Genomic DNA, 19,146 nt, shown 5'->3' with positions numbered 1-19,146 from the left:
CCTTGGCAAAGATTTCATGACAAAGGTGCCAAAAGCAGCAACAACAAAAACAAAAACCAACAAATGGAACCTAATTAAAGAGCTTCTGCACCGCAAAAGAAACTATCAACAGAGCAAACAACCTACAGAATTGGAGAAAATATATGCAAACGATGCATCTGACAAAGATCTGATATCCACAACATAGATCAACAAGCAAAAAACAACCAACCCCATTAAAAAAATGGGCAATGGACATGAACAGACACTTCTCAAAAGACCATACATGCTACCAACAGGCATATGAAAAAATTCTCAACATCAGTGATTAGAGAAATGCAAATCAAAACCACAATGGGATACCATCTCACACCACTCAAAATGGCTATTACAAAAAAGTCAAAAGATGCTGGCCAGGTTACAGAGAAAAGGGAATGCTAAAACACCACTGGTAGGAATGTAAACTAGTTCAGCCACTGTGGGAAGCAGTTTGGAGATTTCTCAAAGAACTTAAAACAGAACTGCCATCCAACCCAGCAACCCTTTACTGCGTATATACCAAATGAATACAAATCATTCTGCCATAAAGACACATGAACATTTATGTTCACTGCAGCACTATTCACAATAGCAAAGATAGAATCAACCTAAATGCCCATCAAGGGTAGATTTTATAAAGAAAATGCAGTACATACACACCATGGAATACTATGCTGCCATACAAAAGAATGAAATCATGATCTTTGGAACAACATGGATGGAGCTGGAGGCCATTATCCTAAGCAAATTAACACAGGAACAGAAAACTAAATACTGTGTGTTCTTATTTATAATGTAAGTGGGAACTGAACATTGAGTACACAAGGAAACTAAAAGGGAACAACAGACATCATAGCCAATTTGAGAGTGGAAGGTGGGAGGAGGGTGAGAATCAAAAAACTACCTAGGAAGATTAGTTGGGTATGGTGGTCCATGCCTGTATTCCCAGCTATTTAGGAGGCTGAGACATGAGAATCACTTGTACCTGGGAGGCAGAGGTTGCAGTGAGCAGAGATCTCACCACTGCACTCCAGCCTAGGCAACAGAGTGAGACTCTGTCTCAAAAATAAACAAACAACCTATGGGGTACTATGTTTATTACCTGGGTGATGAAATAATATATACACCAAACCCCCACAACATGCTATTTACCCACATAACAAATCCACATGTGTACTCTGTGAACCTAAAATAAAAGTTGGAAGAAAAAAAAAAGGTATGAGTGAAAACTCCAATAAACCATTTTAGCTGAAACAAGATTTCACAAAAAATATTGCCATGTCTCAAGGCTCAATCCTGGAACCTCTCCTTTTGCTCTCTTCCAATAATCTCATCCTATCCCACAACTTTAAATACTACCTATGTATAACCCAATTTAGTATCTCTAGCTCTGAGCTGTCTTCTGAACTCCAGATTCCATACACAGGTGTCTACTAGATTTCTCTGTTTGTATGTCTTCATAGGGGTCTCACACCTTGTATTAACCCATTCTTACACTGCTAAAGAAACACATGAAATGGGGTAATTATAAGGAAAAGAGGTTTAATTGGAGCTATGACTTCTGCAGGCTATACAGAAAGCATGGCCCCAGCACCTGCTCAGCTTCTGGGGAGAGCATCAGGAAGCTTACAATCATGGTGGAAGGCAAAAGAGGAGCAGGCACGTCACATGGTCAGAACAGGAACAAGAAAAGGTAGTGGTGGGGAGGTGGTGCCATACACTTAAACAACCAGATACTGCAAGAACTCACCTACTACTTGAGGACAGCACCAAGCCATGAAGGATTCGCTCCCATAACCCGAACGCCTCCTACCAGACCCCACCTCCAATAATTAGGAATTACAAATTACAATAGTGGGGACACACATTCTAACTCTATCATACCTACACATCAGAAACAGAACTCTGGATTAGCAATCCAAATGAATACCTACCAACCACATTCTCCCTTTTTCTTTCCCTAAGAGTAAATCTTTTATTCTCTCTTTTCCTCAGGCCTCATGTACCCACATCATGAGCAAGTTCCTTCATTTTTACCTAAAAAACACAGGCCAAATCCATTCACTGCTCCCCACGGCCAAAGCCACCATTCTGGTGCAAGCTCTGCTTGTTTCTCACCCAGATTATCTCACTTAAAAAAATCTGTAATTCCTTCTCCAAAGAGCAGTGATGTCTTTTTAAAAATAAGATCTTTAAAAAAAAGAAAGGCCAGGCACAATGGCTCACACTTGTAAATTCCAGCAATTTGGGAGGTTGTGGAGGGAGGACTGCTTGAAGCCAGGAGTTTGAGACCAGCCTGGCAATATACTGAGACTCTGTCTCTACAGACAAACAAAAAATGAGTAGATCATATTGCATGCATGTGCATGCACACACATTCACATTCACACACACACACACACATACTCACACACGGGACCACCATACCTTGATTCAACTTAAAACTCTCCAGTAGCTCCCAAATAACCTTAAAATCTTGATGGTCTACAAGGCATACATGATAGAACCACTTTCCATAGGTTGGTGCAAAAGTAACTGCAGTTTCTGCCACTGAAAACAATTACTTGCAATTTGCCCCGCTAATTTTTGTACTTTTTTAAATTATACTTTAAGTTCTGGAGTACATGTGCAGATCGTGCAGGACCGTTACATAGGTCTACACCTGCCATGGTGATTTGCTGCATCCTTCCCCCCAATAACCTACATAGGTATTTCTCCTAATGTTATCCCTCCCCATTCCCCCATCCCTTGATATCCCTCCCCTAGACCCCACCCCCAACAGGCCCCAGTGTGTGATGCTCCCCTCCCTGTGTCCAAGTGTTCTCATTGTTCAACACCCACTTATGAGTGAGAACATGCGGTGTTTGATTTTCTGTTCTTGTGTCAGTTTACTGAGAATGATGGTTTCCAGCTTCATTCATGTCCCTGCAAAGGGCAAGAACTCATCCTTTTTATGGCTGCATACTATTCATGGTGTATATGTGCCACATTTTGCCTGCCCAGTCTATCATTGATAGGCATTTGAATTGGTTCCAAGTCTTTGCTATTGTAAACAGTGCCACAGTAAACATACACGTGCATGTGTCCTTATAATAGAACAATTTATACTTTGGGTATACACCCAGTAATGGGATTGCTGGGTCAAATGGTATTTCTATTTCTAGATCCTTGAGGAATTGCCACACTGTCTTTCACAATGGTTGAACTAATTTACACTCCCACCAACAGTGTAAAAGCATTCCTATTTCTCCACATCCTCTCCAGCGTCTGTTGTCTCCAGATTTTTTAAGATCGCCATTCTAACTAGCATGAGATGGTATCTCAATGCGGTTTTGATTTGCATTTCTCTAATGACCAGTGATGATGAGCATTTTTTCATGTCTGTTGGCTGCATAAATGTCTTATTTTGAAAAGTGTCTGTTCCTGTCATTCACCCACTTTTTGATAGGGTTGTTTGCTTTTTTTTCTTGTAAATTCATTTTAGTTATTTGTTGATTCTGGATATTAAGTTTTCCATTTTTAGTAGAAATGGTGTTTCACCATGTTGGCCAGACTGGTCTCGAACTCCTGACCTCAGGTGATCCACCCACCTCGGCTTCCCAAAGTGCTGGGATTACACATGTGAGCCACAGGGCCCAGCAGAACTAAATTTTTAACTTAATTTTAATTAAATTTAACTAGCTACATACTCCTAGAAGGCACATAGTTGAAATTGCAGGGCTAGTACTTCTACTTAGCCTTTTCTTCTGCCTAGACTACTCTTCCCCCCAGATCCTCACATGAATGGCTCCTTCTTATCCTCATAGCTCAATTGCCAGCTCCTCAGAAAGGCCTTTCCTGACCACCTAACCCGAAGCGGCTCCCACTGACACTACTTCACCCTGGTTATTTTAATCAAAGCACATTCACTACTATCTTTATAATATGTTTGCCTTCCCCAAAGTAGAATATAAAATCCAAGAAAATAGGCTGAGTGCGATGGCTCTTGCCTATAAACCCAGCAGGAGGTCGAGGTGGGTGGATCATGAGGTCAGGAGTTCCAGACCAGCCTGGCCAAAACAGTGAAACCCTGACTCTCCTAAAAATACAAAAATCAGCCGGGCATGGTGGCAAGTGCCTGTAGTCCCAGCTATTCAAGAGGCTGAGGCAGGAGAATCACTTGAACCTGGGAGGCAGAGGTTGTGGTGAGCCAAGATCGTGCCACTGCACTCCAGCGTCGGCAACACAGCAGGACTCCGTCTCAAAAAAAAAAAAATCCATGAAAATAGAGATCTTACCTATTTCATTCAACACTGTGTCCCTGAAATACATGTGCTAGGCATATAGTGTTTCAATAAATGTGTGATGAATAGTTTGACTGAGTGAGTGAGTGAGTGAATGACTAAGCAGTCAAGTCAGTAAAGTAGGCTTGGGACAAATTATGGAGGTTACCGGAAGAAGAAAAAAGTTCTTCAAATGTACTGTATATATTTCATTTCTATGGGTGTACAGGGCTCCGCCGTGTTCTTGAGTGTCCCCAAGGGGACAGGCAATCTAAGCAGAGAGCATGAAGGAGCACACACAAAGCAGGTCTCTATCCTTGAATAACTCAGAATCAATTTTATGAAAACATTATTGATGCAGACACACACAAGCTCCTTACATGAGACATTAGGAAATCTCTCAAGAATTCACCTACATACATTCTGCAGGCATACCTTTACGGGTAAATAAAGGACTGAAAGTGGAGTCAGACAATCAAGTTAGTTTTGTAGTCTTTCGATCTACAATAGCAAACCAGGGCACTGATGTTAAGTTAAACATTCTGCCAAGTTAATACTGGTTTATAGTCATGCTGTCTTATGAGAAATATCATTAGCTATGTCATTCAGCAGGGAGGCAAAGAGAGAAAAAAGTAAATGATCTGGCCGGGCATGGTGGCTCACGCCTGTAATCCCAGCACTTTGGGAGGCTATGGTGGGAGAACTACTTGAGGCCAGGACTTGGAGACTAGCCTGGGCAACATGGCGAAACCCTGACTCTACAAAAAGTACAAAAAAACTTAGCCATGTTTGGTGCTGCACCCCTGTAGTCCCAGCTACTCGGGAGGCTGAGGTTAGAGGATCACCTGAGCCCAGGGAGATTCAGGCTGCAATGAGCCGTGATTGCCACTACATTCCAGCCTGGGCAACAAAGTGAGACCTGGTCTCAAAAAAAACAGAAAGTAAATGATCTGTTTCTATCAAATTCAAACACTGATAACCAGCAGATAAGAAAAGAACATATAGTGTGGACAGAATTACTGACCAGCCCAAAATTACACCTAGACCAGTAAGTCAACAAAACTGATAACCCAGTGATACTATGTACAAAGTAGATTCCACACATTCATTTACTGTCATAGTTTCAAAGAGGAAAAAAAAAAGACTGGAATTCTAATGCATCTCTATTAAAAACCAAAATGCTAAGGAAAACTGCAGAGTAGATTCAAGTTTCACACTAAATGAAACTGCATGTTTTTCAAATCTTTTGCAGTCAAAGTTGTCTACCACATTTTAAACTTCATTGAATATCACTGCCGCTTCCTAAAATTACCTTCTTATAAAATGCATAATCATCAATAAAGTGAATAATGTATTCTACAGTCCATTAGTAAGTCAGAATTTTAATCAGGGGTTTGTAGCACCAATCTCTGTAACTCAACATTTACCTCTGCTGTCCAGATTCAGACCTGGTGACCAATACAACCCAGGCCACACTAGAAAAACACACTTCACATGCAGAAGGAACAAAGTTCACACCAAAAGAAAGACTCTTTGCCTTCCAAATCTTGACACACTCATTTTCACAAAAATACCAGGGACACTTAAAGTGATGACTATTTTCATAATATAATGTCTATGCTTCTTTAAAATTAAAATTGCTACCTCCACTCCTAGTAAAACCAAAGTACAAATGTATTCCTTAATTCAAATGCTGTATTGGAACCATTTTAATTCCTCATGAGCTACAGGAGTGAAAAAACAGCTCCCAATACATAACCCTGTTAGTGCAGGACTACCCCACTTCTAAGCTGGCTCCACTTTGGAACCATGATTTCTTTACTGACATTAGGGCAAACAGTACAGGAAAAATTACTGACAAAGAAAAATTTAGCTCTACAGAGCAGCCTTTGGGACATGTTTGAAAGTGACAGGCATCAGCTCTGTACAGTAAGGATAGCAGATGGGATAATTTTTTGCTTGATCATCACCAACTTTGTAATTTTATAAATATTATCACTATGCCACAAGAAAGTCACTATTTCTAACTACCAAAGCATAATACTATAATATTTATACTTCCAACAGTAAAGTATAAACAAACAACTATGTTACTTCCAGAAATTCGTTTTGCCTGTTTTTCTCACGTCCTTACGCATAATTCTCAAGAATTACATAGCAGCGCCTGGTATCTGGTAACTTTACTGAGTGACCAGAGCTGAGCTGTCTCTATACCACAAAAACTATCTCTACTTTATGTCCTGCCATGGCAAAGCCAGGTTCCCAAAGATGTCTCTTGATTTTCCATCAAAATAATCATGAGGTGTACAGAATCCACAGGCTGCTACATTTGACCAGGGACCCATGAACTCACTCTCACCTTTAAAGTAACAGACCTATTTCCACTACCATCAGGTCCAGCCACTTCAAAGAGCCAGTTTGGAAAACTAAGTAACATGTTGCATTCCCTTGTTTAAAAAAAAAAAAAAAAAAAGTAACATTAGATACAAGATGACTCCTCAAGCTCAGCACCCATGTCTGAGTCACCTTTGTCCCACACAGTATCTAGAGTCCAAATCCCTTGTGCATACATCAGGGGTTCCCAACCCCCAGGCCACAGACTGGTACAAGTCAGTGACCTGTTAGGAACTGGGCCACACAGCAGGAGGTGTGTGGTGCAAGCAAGCATTACCGCCTGAGCTCTGCCTCCTGTCAGACCAGTGGTGGCATCACATTCTCATAGGAGAGCGAACCCTATGATGAACCACACATGTGAGGGATCTAGGCTGTGCACTCCTACGAGAATCTAACTAAAGCCTGATGATCTGAGATAGGAGTTTCATCCTGAAACCATCCCCTGCAACTCCCTCATCCCATTCTGTGGAAAAAGTGTCTTCCACAAAAATAGTCCCTGGTGCCAAAAAGGTTGGGGACTGCTGGCATAAAAGAACATGCAATGATCACTGATTAATGTGGCATTTTATCATAAAAGGTTAATATTTATAGAAACATTTAAAAAATATTTCTATAGAATTTTAAGACAACGGCAAACTTTTTCTGTAAAGGGCCAAAATAAACATTCCAGGCTTTGTGAATCACATTCAGTCTCTGTCACATATGCTTCTTCATTTTTGTTTGTTTACAACTTTTCATGATCTAAGATCCATTCTTAGCTGGAGGGCTAAAATGAGGCCTACAGAGCAGAATTTTCATATAAACAAACAAACAGGGTTACACTTCCACTAAAGAAAACCACTTCGTTTTGTGTGATTTTTAAGAAGTTTTTTAAAATAAACTTTTTTACAGGAGCTTTATCCACGTCTTTGTTTTTTAAAAAATGAAGTTTTAGATTTACAGGAAAAAGACAAATATAGTGTAGAGAGTTGCCATATATAATCCACACTTAATTTTCTGTTAGTAAGGTACCTCTATTAAATTAATAAAATTAACTACAATCCATATTTTATTCAGATTTCCTTAGTTTACACCTAATGTCCTTTTTCTAGTCCACAACCCCCCCTACCCCTGGGGCACATGACATTTATTCTTGGTGTCTCCTTATGCTCCTCTTGGCTGAGACAGTTTCTCAGACTTTCCTTGTTTTTGAGAACCTTGATGGTTTTGAGGAGTACTGGTCAGGTATTTTACAGGATGCCCTTCTACTGGGATCTAGTAGGTATTTTTCTCAAGATTAGATTGGAGTTACTATGGTTTTGGAGGAGAAACACCACAAAGACAAAATGCCATTGTCACCACATTACATCAAGGGTGTATCAGCAGGACTTAGAGCCCTTGACATTTCCCTTGATCACCTGATGGAGGCTGTGCTTGTCAGGTTTGCTCCAACCATTTTTTTAAAAAACAATGAACAAAAATAAATTTATTCACATATACAACTAGCTAAAAGGAAAAGTCTTTACATGTCAAATCATTTTGAATAAGCTGATGTATATACACACTGCATATGCGATTGACACCAATGCCTCATAAAATATATCACATTTGAGAAAAAGAAAAAAATTAATACATAGTTTGCCAATATATCCTGCTTTTAATTGCTTTCAACTGTTTTCCCTCTGAGTGTTTAGGAAGAAGGTACCCAGAGGCTGAATTACAGGAACACAGAGAAAATTTAACAGACAATACACAAAATTTTCTTTCACTTTTTAAACGATGATTATGTGTACTAGATTGTAGGCAAGCTAAGCTGTGATCAAATCTTATCCATCTTTATCTCCCAGAGTCCAGGGTACCTGGATGGTTGATACAATAAAAAACTGTTAATTACTGTATATCCACAATGTCAGTGTTAAATCACTCAAAGCAATCAGATAGGGGAAAAAGGGAAGAGCAATGTGAGACTAAAAAAAACTTGAATTTCTCTTACCTAACTTTTTATTGGTCAAGTAAGAGTGAGAGCACACAAACAAAAAGGTGAGCAGAATAGCAATGGCTATAAAAAGCTAGAATAAAGAGCGAAGACTGGGTCAAATTAAAGCTATCAAAACACTATGAAACAGAAATGCAAATCAATACCCACTAGATCCTACCTCACGCCCACTAGAATAACTTTAAAAAAAAAAAAAGAAAAAGAAAAAGAAAAGAAAAGAAAGAAGTCAGGCCAGGTGTGGTGGCTCACATCTGTAATCCTAGCACTTTAAGAGACCAAGGTAGGCAGATCACTTGGGGTCAAAAGTTCTAGACCGGCCTGGCCAACATGGTGAAACCCCATCTCTACTAAAAATACAAAAATTAGCCAGGAACGGTGGCTCGTGCCTATAATTCCAGCTACTTGTGAGGCTGAGGTGGAAGATCTCTTGAACCCTGAAAGCAGAATTGGAGACTACAGTGAGCCGAGATCACCACTGCACTCTAGCCTGGGCACCACTGCACTCCAGCCTGGGCAAGAGAGACAGACTCCATCTCAAAAACAGAAGGAAAAGAGGAAAACAAAAGAAACAAAAAGAAAAGAAAAGAGGGAGGGAGCGAGGGAGAGAAGGTTGGTGAGAATGCAGAAGAACTTGCACACTCATGGGAATGTAAAATGGTGGAAAACAGTCTGGCAGTCCCCTCAAACAGTTAAACACAAACTTGCCATATGACCCAGCAACTCCACTCTAGATATGTATATACTGAAGAGAACTGAAGCCACACATTCATACAAAAACTGTACAGGGATATTCACAGCAGCATCATTCATAATAGCCAAAGAGTGGAAACAACCCAAATGCTCATCAGCTAATGAAAGTACAAAATATGATATGCCCACAAAACTGAATATTATCAAGTCATGAAAAAGGATGCAGTAGCACCAATAAATGCTACAACATGAACCTTGAAAGCATTAGGCTAAGAAAAAAGAAGCCAGATACAAAGGGATACAAATTTTATTATTCCATTTATATAAAATGTCCAGAATAGGCTAATCCAGAGATACAAAGTAGATCAGTTGTTGCAAAAGGCTGTAGAGATGGGAGAAGAATGACAAGTGAGTTTTTAATAGGTATTGGGTGGTTTGTTTTGGGAGTGATGAACGTGTGCAGGAATTACACAGTGTTTACGGTTTTATAACAATGAATATACTAAAAACTATTCAGGTGTAGTCTTCAAAATGGTTAAAAATAATGAATTTTATGCTGAGTGATTTTATCTCAGTAAAAATAATTTGAAATAATTTGAAAAATCACTGAAGACATGGAAAACATTGTGAACCCATATTTTGATAAATCATTTGTAACCACAACTTATGTACACGCTGTGCCTTTAAAAATCCCTTTCCTCTTCTACATTATTCTGTGGTAACTTTTTTAATAACAGGAGTTTCAAAAATGCGTGAAGAAACAAGTCCAAAATTCTAACTCAAGATCAGTTGAAACAATTTCAATCAAGTTCATAGGAATCAGGGCATATACATATATAGACTCAAGCCCTATCAAAACGAATTCACAGTGTATTAGGGCTAACACTGTTTCCTGCTAATTTAATAACTCCTATATCAGCAAGAATAAGCCAGCCATGCCCCTCCAAAGTGATAACCTCATTTTCCTACAGACACTTACTGAAAATAGGTAAGCAAGAGTCATTTACAAGGCAACGCAGGGCCAGGTAGTTTGGGCCAGCAGGCAACTTCCAGGCTTTTCCTCGTGCACTGCTTTTCCTAGTCCACTGGGGCTTCCACTGATTTAATTTAAATCCAACTTACCTGAAGGCCACATGTCACAATGGCTGACAATGCAGACGAAGCTTAGGGATTTGCAGCTCAAAATAAATAACATATTTAAAGATAATAGTCTTTAGCGGCCGGGTACGGTGGCTCACGCCTGCAATCCCAGCACTTTTGGAGGCTGCGGTGGGTGGGTCACTTGAGGTCCGGAGTTGGAGACCAGCATGGCCAACATGGTGAAACTGCGTCTCTACTAAAAACAAAAATTAGCCAGGTGCAGGCTGGCGCACACCTGTAATCCCAGCCACTCAGGAGGTTGAGGCAAGGGAATTGCTTGAACTCAGGAGGCACAGGCTGTTGCAAGGAGCCAGGATCATGCCACTGCACTCCAGCCTGGGTGACAGAGCGAACTCTGTTTCAAAAAATAAATAAATATTTGTTTTATTTAAAAAGCAATGATTGTCCTGAGTCTTTCAACAAAATTAAACTGCAAGCTATAGACTATTAATGTCACTGAAGAAATCTAAGTCCTTCAAATACACTAAGCAACTATAGTACTGTTCACTCCAGCAAGCATTATACCAAACTGTGTTAAAAAGAGTGTTTCTTTTGGAATTTTTGGAAGACAGCATAGTTTAAATTAGTGCTTCCTAGAGAGATTTTTTTTTTTTAAATCCTCTTTTAACAACCTCTCTACAGTTCAAATACTATAATCACTCAAATAATTCACAGTAACCACTTGGCACCCAGACTCACAGCCTGCTGGAAAGAAACAATTCCAGCAGTCTATGACAATGGCAGCTGTGATTAAGACTATCAAGGCTCATTTTGTTTTCTTTGCTCTTGTAAGTAATTCTCATATTTATACTATTACTCAAAATGTAGCAGCTCAATTCTCTCATTATTTTAAATCTAACTGGAAAATCAATTGTCTCTGTTGGTGGTTATGGGTTTGTTTTTTGAAAGCCCAACAGTAAGAAATTAGAAATAAGACAGTAGCTCAACTAATATTCTTTCATTAATTTAATAAACTGTCTTCATTAACTAACCAACATTTATTTAATATCTACCATGTACAAAAAATTCAAAAAGCGGGAATAAGCAATTAGAGACTCAAGGAGTTTACACTCTAGCAGTGAGTTGATAGAAATTATATACTTCACCAGCCCGCCAACATAGTGAGATCCCATCTCTACCCAAAAAAAAAAAAAAAAAAAAAAAAAATACAAAAAATGGCCAGGTGTGGTGGCTCACGCCTGTAATACCAGCACTTTGGGAGGCCCAGGCGGGTGGATTGTCTGAGGTCAGGAGTTAAAGACTAGCCTGGCCAACATGGTAAAACTCCATCTCTACTAAAAGTACAAAAATTAGCTGGGTGTGGTGGCATGTGCCTATAATCCCAGCTACTCGGGAGGCTGAGGCAGGAGTATCACTTGAACCCGGGAGGCGCAGGTTGCAGTGAGCAGAGATTGCACCATTGTACTACAGCCTAGGTGACAAGAGCGAAATTCCGTCTCAAAAAAAAGATACAAAAAATTAGCTGGGTGTGGTGGCAGGCGCCTGTAATCCCAGCTACTCAGGAAGCTGAGGCAGGAGAATCACTCGAACCTGGGAGACGGAGGTTACAGTGAGCCCAGATTGTGCCATTGCATTCCAACTTGGGCAGGAAGGAAGGGAAGGAAGGGAAAGAAGGACGGAGGGAGGGAAGGAAACAGAGTTCCTCAGATAGGTGTGGAGAGCCAAAAGTTAACTGTGACATCAATGATACACCCAGCTGACACCCCCTTCCTCCCTTCTCACCCTCCCTACCCCTCAAAGTTCTTTTATTCAACTAAAAGGTATAGGCTGCTCAACATCTGACCCTAGCCATAGGCCACAGATTAGCATCTATCAGTAGGTTTCAATGTAAAGTCACTTTGTGTGGTGTGAAATCTTTCAGTTCAACTAGACAGTCATTGTATCTCTGGGTAACATTCAATCCAACGATAGAAATGTTAAGTTGGTAAAGCCAAGTCACCCTATCTCTGAGGCCTGCCCACTTTAGCTCCCTACTCCTCCAAAAGGCAATAAATCCAATCCATCCCACCTTTTTCTTTGTTGAATTAAAAAAAAAAAAAAAAAAAAAGGCACCAGGCCATTTGGCCAAGACCTATGGCCTACCATAAACGCCAATTGGTATGGTCAAAAGGTGTCCATGGTGAACAAAAAAAAAAAAAAAAAAAAAAAGCTTGTAAACCTACAAAATAACACTAGGGGAGTGGGTCCATACAGGCAGGGTGGGGAGTAATCACAAACAGGGAGATTTCCATAGAATTAGCCTAGTCAATTAGCCTGAAAAATAAATGCTAGGCAAAAAGGTTCTGCCCCTCCCTGTACTCCACCCAAAGACCCCTGAACATGCCCAGTGGCAAGACAATTTAAAGGACTGATTAAGGACACAAGCTGTAGAGTCAAGCTGCCTGGCTTTAAATCCTGGCTCCACTCTTAACAAGGGCTACTTCTCTGTGACTCAATTTCCTCATCTGTAACTGGCAGATGACAAGTGTACCTACCTCATAGGACCATTGGGAGAATGAAATGAGATCACAGTTAAAGAGCTTAGCATGCTGGCTAGCACACAATAAATACTGAGTAAATACTATCCATGCTAGTATTTCTAATATTTCCAGGGCCCCTCAGTTCTTAACTGGAATCTCAACATACACTAATACAATTAGGCAGGGCCCTAATTGTGAGCCCACGAACATCCTTATGAAGAAGATGGCATCCTGATTTTACAGCTGAAAAATGGAGGTTTAGAGGGATTCAGAAGCTCAGCTAAACTTAGTCAATACGCGTAAGAGGTGGAGCAATAAAAGCTTTGCTCACATCCCAGCAAAGTTTGCATGATGTCATTTACCTCCAAAAGCTTAAAAGCATGCTTTAGCATTCTGGCATGACAACTTCTTGAATGAAGTTATGTTCTTATAAAATCCCTTAGCCTCCCCTACTAAATCAGCATAATTATCTACAGAATCAGAAATATTCTACAAATTCTGATAGACTATCAGAAACGCAAAATTCTTTTTCTTAACAGAATAACATAACAAATACGCAAGGTAAATCATCATGACCACTCTAATTAAACGGCTTTAATAGTTCAAAAGTACTGCAGACCCATAGTATATCAAGTTGTTTTTCTTTCAGGATTTGTAAGTTGATCCTGCAGAAGAATCCACACACTCCTATTGGCCTGTGTAACATCTCTCTTTCCGTATGTCTGGTAAGTGTGTAACAAAACTGACGACATAGTTACTCCAACTATACCTTCCCATCATCTCTTACACTATTTATTAAGATTTATTCACTTAATTGCCATAAAAGAAAATATAATCAAATTTAAACTGAGTATATCACGATGACTCTGATCTCACAGAATATCTTTTAAAACTCTAATACTGAGATCCAGAAATATTTGTAAGTTGTCAAATTTATGTCTCTAAATATTTAAGACTGAACAGCTGCAAGGAAAATTGGGAACATAAAAAGCCATCTTAGTCAATACTATTTGTCCCCATTCAATGAACTGTTTACCCAGTTTCCTGAAAACAGTGGATAGTAATTACTAATCCATTAAGAGTTTAAATTAAAGGACATGCTTGACCTGTGAAAAAATATACCAAATCATATAAATTTATTCCACTTTCTGTTTACTTTACCCAATCATTACATATTCTTGTAATGCTTTCTGGTAGACACAAATGAGATAATATAATAAAACATGTAAATTGAAGGAGAAGAGAACCTAGAATGTCTAAATATTTCAGGAATTTATTGCTATTTCAATAACCTGAACCACCAAGTATCAGAAAGCAGAAAGAATTACCACACAACTGTAAAAGTCGAATATTTATACAGGTGCCTTAAAAGCCGCAGTTGGGTGCACACCATCAGCACTGACATTTACTATCTGTTAAGTAGTTTTAAAGTGCAATGGCATAAGTCAAATACCTGGCTTGGAGCGAGAGGTTTACGACAACAACGTAGCATGTCTGGAGAGACCGTGAAGGTGTGATGCCTGTCATAACTTTCATCAGGCCGGCAACAGGCAGCCAGGCTGTGACAAGACCGAACCTCATCACAGGTGCCTTTTCTCATTTCAGGAGGGAAACCTAAGCCCATAGCTTCATGGATAATTGAAAAAGGATTGTTCCGTAAATTCATAATGTCGTTTATGACTTTCTTGTAATTGCTTTTTAGTAGCTTTCGAAAACAACATTTTTAGGGCAAAAGTAACTGAGAATACAAAGTACTTAGGTATTTCAGCTTCAAACTGAGAAAAGGGAAAATGTTAACTAGGAAAAGCGGCTAAAAAGGTTATAAAGCCCAAAGGCTACATTCAATAAAAAGTTCGAATTTTCAGAAATGACAAAAGTCTGAATGTTGAAGTTATCCCTGGTGGTATGTTATCTAAATTTACAATTAGGAATATCTCCTTAATGGATAATTTACAAATTTATAATTAGGAATGCCTCCTATTAATCTTATAATAATTCTAAGAAACTCCCTCCTAAGGGTAAAAAGAAACATGGGATACAGAAACATTTGTGAAACTTCAGCTCCTGAACTAATTTTAAAACAAACAAACAAACAAAGAAACCAGGCTAAGTAAGCTAAGTCAGAGTTCCTCAATACCCAACGTTCATTCCCCTACATCTTCCTTCCAAAGACAATACGCCTGTTCACGACCTGGGAGTGGGTTCAAGTTTTCAGGTGAAGACTAGCGCCAGGCAGTGAAACCTCCAAGCGCTTTTCTAAACTCTGAGGGGCAAAGCCAGTCACACCCACCAGCAGGGCCCGACGGGGATCGGGAGCCCCTTCCCAGCTCGGTACCTCCAGCCAGGCTGGGCGCCCCCGCCAAGAGCTCGCAGTCCAGCCTCGGGCGCCAAGGACGGCCCGAGGGATGCCACAGGTGGCCCGGGAGGCTCGCTCCCCTCTTGGCACTGAGGCCCCAGCCCACCCCCGCCGCCCCGAGGCCAAAGGTGCCCTGCAGCCTCAACGTGGGCACCTCGAAGCCGACGAGAGTTCCGAAGGGCTCAGATGGCCCCTGGGGTCCGATGGCCGGGTGTGCCGCGTCGGCCCGGGGCAGCGACTCCAGCTTCGCCTCTGGGCCAGGCGTGTCGCAGCGCCCCGGAGGGGCGTTGGGAAGCGGGTGGGCGCAGGGGTCCGGGCACCGGCGGCTCCGCACCCCTCCCGGGACCCCTCGGCGCACCGCGAGCCGGCGCCACCCCCGCCCCCCGCGCGGCCGAGTCTCCGGGACAACAGCCGCCGCGTCCCAGCGGGCCCGCGCCCCCGCGGCCGGCGCCCACCTGTCCCGGGGGTCGATCCAGCTGGTCCTCCTGGTGTTGTGGTCGATGTAGAAGACCTTGCCGTCGTAGTCCCTGGCCTCCTCCCAGCCCCGGGGCAGCGGCAGCTGACCGCTCCCGGCCCTCCTAGGCATGGTCGGCGGCCTCGCCGGCGAGCGGCGCCTCCATAGGGACCCGGCGCGGGACGCAGCGGGAACGCGGCTGCCCGGCCCGGCCGCCAACCAGCGACGCGGGCGCCGGCGAGGGGTTGAGGGGCGCGGGGCGCGGCGGAACCACGCGCGGGAGGCGCCTCAGGAAACGCTGCTCGCGGCCCCGCTGGGGATCAGTCCACCATGTCTGCGTCGGAGCCGGCGAGCGAACCCTCCTCCCCCTCGCCGCCGCTGCCTCCGCCTCTTCCTCCTCCTCCGCCCAGTCCCCCTGTGGCCGCCGAGGGTCGCGGCGCCCAGGCTGCCGGAGCCGCCGCCGTCTGGGCTCGGATCCGGGAAGCGGCGGCGCGGCCGCGGCGGCGGCGGGCCCCTCATTTGCATGCGATTAGCATGCGCCCGCCCGCCTCATCTGCATGCGCATTCCTCCCGCCGCATTCCTGCGCTTAACCCCGCCGCTGCCGGCGCCGCGGCTCCAGCCTGGGCGCACCGCCCGGGAGGGGCGGGGGAGGGGCCGCGGCTCCAGGTGGGAGGGAGGCGGCGAAGGAATGTGCGGCGGGCTCCCTCCCCTTGACCCCAGAGAGCTCCCCGGGCCAAACGCCTAGAGGTTTTCGAGTTTCTGGACTGGGAATATTGCAAGAAGTCTCCACAACCTTCTCAACCTCTCGTCTTCTAAGGAAACCACGAAACTTTCGAGAGGAAAGCGGGTGGGGTGGGAGCTGTCCTCGGAAGGAAAAACCCCCAACAAGCGGGGAGGGCACAAAGGCTCCCCACGCCGCGCCCCGAGCCCCTCCTGCACCCCTGGGCGGACCGGGGAGGTGGGAAAGCGCCAAGCCGCGGGGGCGCGTCGGTGGGTCCGGGACGGCGGGGCCTCTGCAGGGCGCCTGGCCCTCGGTGACCTCGGCAGAGACCGCGGGCCGCGCGGCGGAAAGCGGAGAAACTCCCGCCCAGCCCTGGAGCCGCCCAGGAGCCACCCGCCGCCCCGCCGCGTCGGGGCGCTCCAGACGCGAGGCCCCGGAGGCTCCCGGTCCCTGGCCTCCCCTGCTGAGTTTGGGGCGGTTGGCCGTGGGCGCGCCCCGAGTCCGGTGCCTTCCGTCCAGCCGCCCGCCCCGAGATGTCTCCCCCACCACAGCCCCGCCGTGGCCAACGAGTTGGAGCGGCCACTACGGAGAGACCCACGGCGGCGCCGGACGCCAGCCCTTCCTAGGCCCCTGCCCGGCCGAGGCGGCCCGGAACCTTCCCTGCTGCGCAGGCCTTTATTTATTCAGCAGCTACTACGTGCTGGCCGGCACTGCCGAGGGACCGGCCCCCGGCCCCAGGCGGGGCAATGCCGGGAGCACCGCCGGCGGGGCCTGGACCCGGAGCTTCACTGTCCCCGGCCCCTCAGTCTGAGGCGGCGCCCCCCAGGCCCAGATCTCCTCTTCAGCCGCTTTACACCGCCGCGCCCCATCATCTTCTTCTGGGCTACCGAGCAGTTCTTTTAAAATGACAACACCGAGGAAGGCCCCGAAGCCCCGTCTTGCACCTCGTGGTGTGAGTCGTTTAATCCTGCCCGCTAAAGCGTCAGGAGTTTCCCCCGTGTGCAGGACTCGGCGCTGGGCAGGGGCTCCCGCGGGGGTTGGACCGACCTCCGCCTCCCCTGCGGGTTCACAGGCCTGCGAGGGAGTCGCGTGGAGACTCGCGCTGTGCGGGGCTGGCCTGCGCTAGGGCAGCCGCTGCCCCGGGGTGAGGGCGGCTTTCGGCTCCCGAAGCCATCCCGTCGGGGCGTCTGCGGCTAATCTCTCAGGCGGAGAGGCTCAGACTTGGAACAGACTTCACGGAAGGGGTCCTACAAGGGGCAAGGGGGGTCGTGTTTGCCCTTAGAGCAGTCTGGGCGTGAAGTGGACACTTTAAACCACCAGAAACGCTGGAGAGCTTGGAGCGCCTGGGAAGGAGCCATCGGAGCGGCCGGAGGTGGGGAAGGAAGGCACCCACGGCGACTTGGCTCGCCTTGACCGCCTTTAGGGCTGCGGCTTGCGCGGCCGGGCTTCTGGAAGCCAGGCTCCGCGCTTGGTGAAGAGAAGCCCCCACCTTCGGATCTGGGTTCTGCCCCAGAGTCCATTAATCAGGAGGTGATCACACAAGTCCAGCTTCTCTAGTTCCCGGTGGAATGAGACGCCCTGGTGGGGCCTTAAGGTTGAGCGTTTGAATACTGCAAAAAAAAAAAAAAAAAAAAATAGGGCCTGTGTACAATTAATCTCTCACTATGAGCGAATGTACGTTGCTTTGGACTCTCTAAACTGGCCCAAATGCATGGCCAACACTTGCATTGTGGTGTACTAACAACATCATTCAGCACTAAACCAAACCACCCTGATTTAAACCTTGCTTCCTGGCTTACTTTTTCCCCCCAAACAATTTGAACACATTTATTATACTAAAATGTCTGTATCTTACTATTAAACAAAAAAAAGTAACACACTTTGCTGCTGCCGTAATTTCTTTTACTGAGAGGAACTGTTCTACAGTACTTGTAATTTCAAATGTGTTAAGCTTTCAGCTAGGTAGTTTTACCCAAATTCTAAAACCAGTGAGGAATCCGAAATAGCGTGCAGCATTAAATGAAGTTTATTGTTCCATAAATCTTCAGACTTCAAAAAGCAACCCTAAATAGACAAACAGAATTCTAAAACAATTAAGAGACTAGCTGGCTGCTTCTTCCCCACTGACTGGCACGGGAAACATTTGGTCATACAAAAGCTGTTAAAATGACAGAAAGGAGAGTTTGCCACTCTCTAGCCTTTTTTGTTCTGATCAAGTTTGAACTCTGCTGTTCTGAGTTCACACAATTTAGGTGGTAACCGACCTTCAGAGAATTCCTAATGGTCAAGTCAATGAAATTGCATTTATATTTGTATCTGTGAAAGGAAAAGAAATATGAAGATTGTCCCCATATTCGAGAGGGACACATTGGATTCGGGCTCCAGTTGATCCTTGGCAAAGAAAGATGGTGCAATCCGCTGTGCAGGACGCCATTTTGTCCTAGCCTGGAACCGAGTTCTAGCCGCTGAAGAGCCAATTCTGTGGCACTCAAAATGTTCTTTTCCTCTGGCTTCATGTTTTCTCCCCAGCGCTAAGTCTGTGGGGATAAGCCTCGGTAAGCAAAGCTGCCACTGTCAATATCCTCATCTTGAGTGGCAGGAAAATTAGTACTATCAAAATTGGGAGTAGGCAGTGAAAATTATTTTAAAAGATAA

The 19,146-nt window shown here is 44.3% G+C and overlaps 2 protein-coding genes across 4 annotated transcripts in view; one reads left to right on the top strand and one right to left on the bottom strand.

The window, feature by feature from the left end:
• Positions 1-16,129, bottom strand: part of WWC2 (WW and C2 domain containing 2) — a 210,803-nt gene extending 194,674 nt beyond the window's left edge. Inside the window, exon 1 of one of the 3 annotated variants that reach the window (XM_032298717.1) lies at positions 15,771-16,129. In XM_032298717.1, the coding sequence (XP_032154608.1) occupies positions 15,771-15,901 (131 nt within the window). In that variant the 5' untranslated portion in view covers positions 15,902-16,129. The remainder of the gene's footprint in view (positions 1-15,770) is intronic. The other 2 variants (XM_032298720.1, XM_032298719.1) reach the window with 2 other exon arrangements.
• Positions 15,994-18,272, top strand: LOC116565231 (zinc-finger homeodomain protein 10-like). Its single transcript, XM_032298724.1, has one exon. The coding sequence runs from the start codon at positions 16,100-16,102 to the stop codon at positions 16,358-16,360; it is 261 nt and encodes an 86-aa protein (XP_032154615.1). The 5' UTR covers positions 15,994-16,099; the 3' UTR covers positions 16,361-18,272.
• Positions 18,273-19,146: the final 874 nt, after the last annotated feature.

This window comes from Sapajus apella, unplaced genomic scaffold (assembly GCF_009761245.1).
Source record: "Sapajus apella isolate SASKATOON/1434 unplaced genomic scaffold, GSC_monkey_1.0 scaffold39, whole genome shotgun sequence".
Taxonomy (NCBI): Eukaryota; Metazoa; Chordata; class Mammalia; order Primates; family Cebidae; genus Sapajus; species Sapajus apella.
The sequence above is the reverse complement of the archived record's forward strand: the minus strand, read 5'-3'. Positions and strand labels throughout refer to the sequence as shown.

Coding starts and splice junctions, on each gene's coding strand:
- LOC116565231 (XM_032298724.1), top strand. CDS start 16,100: ATGTCTGCGTCGGAGCCGGCGAGCGAACCCTCCTCCCCCTCGCCGCCG.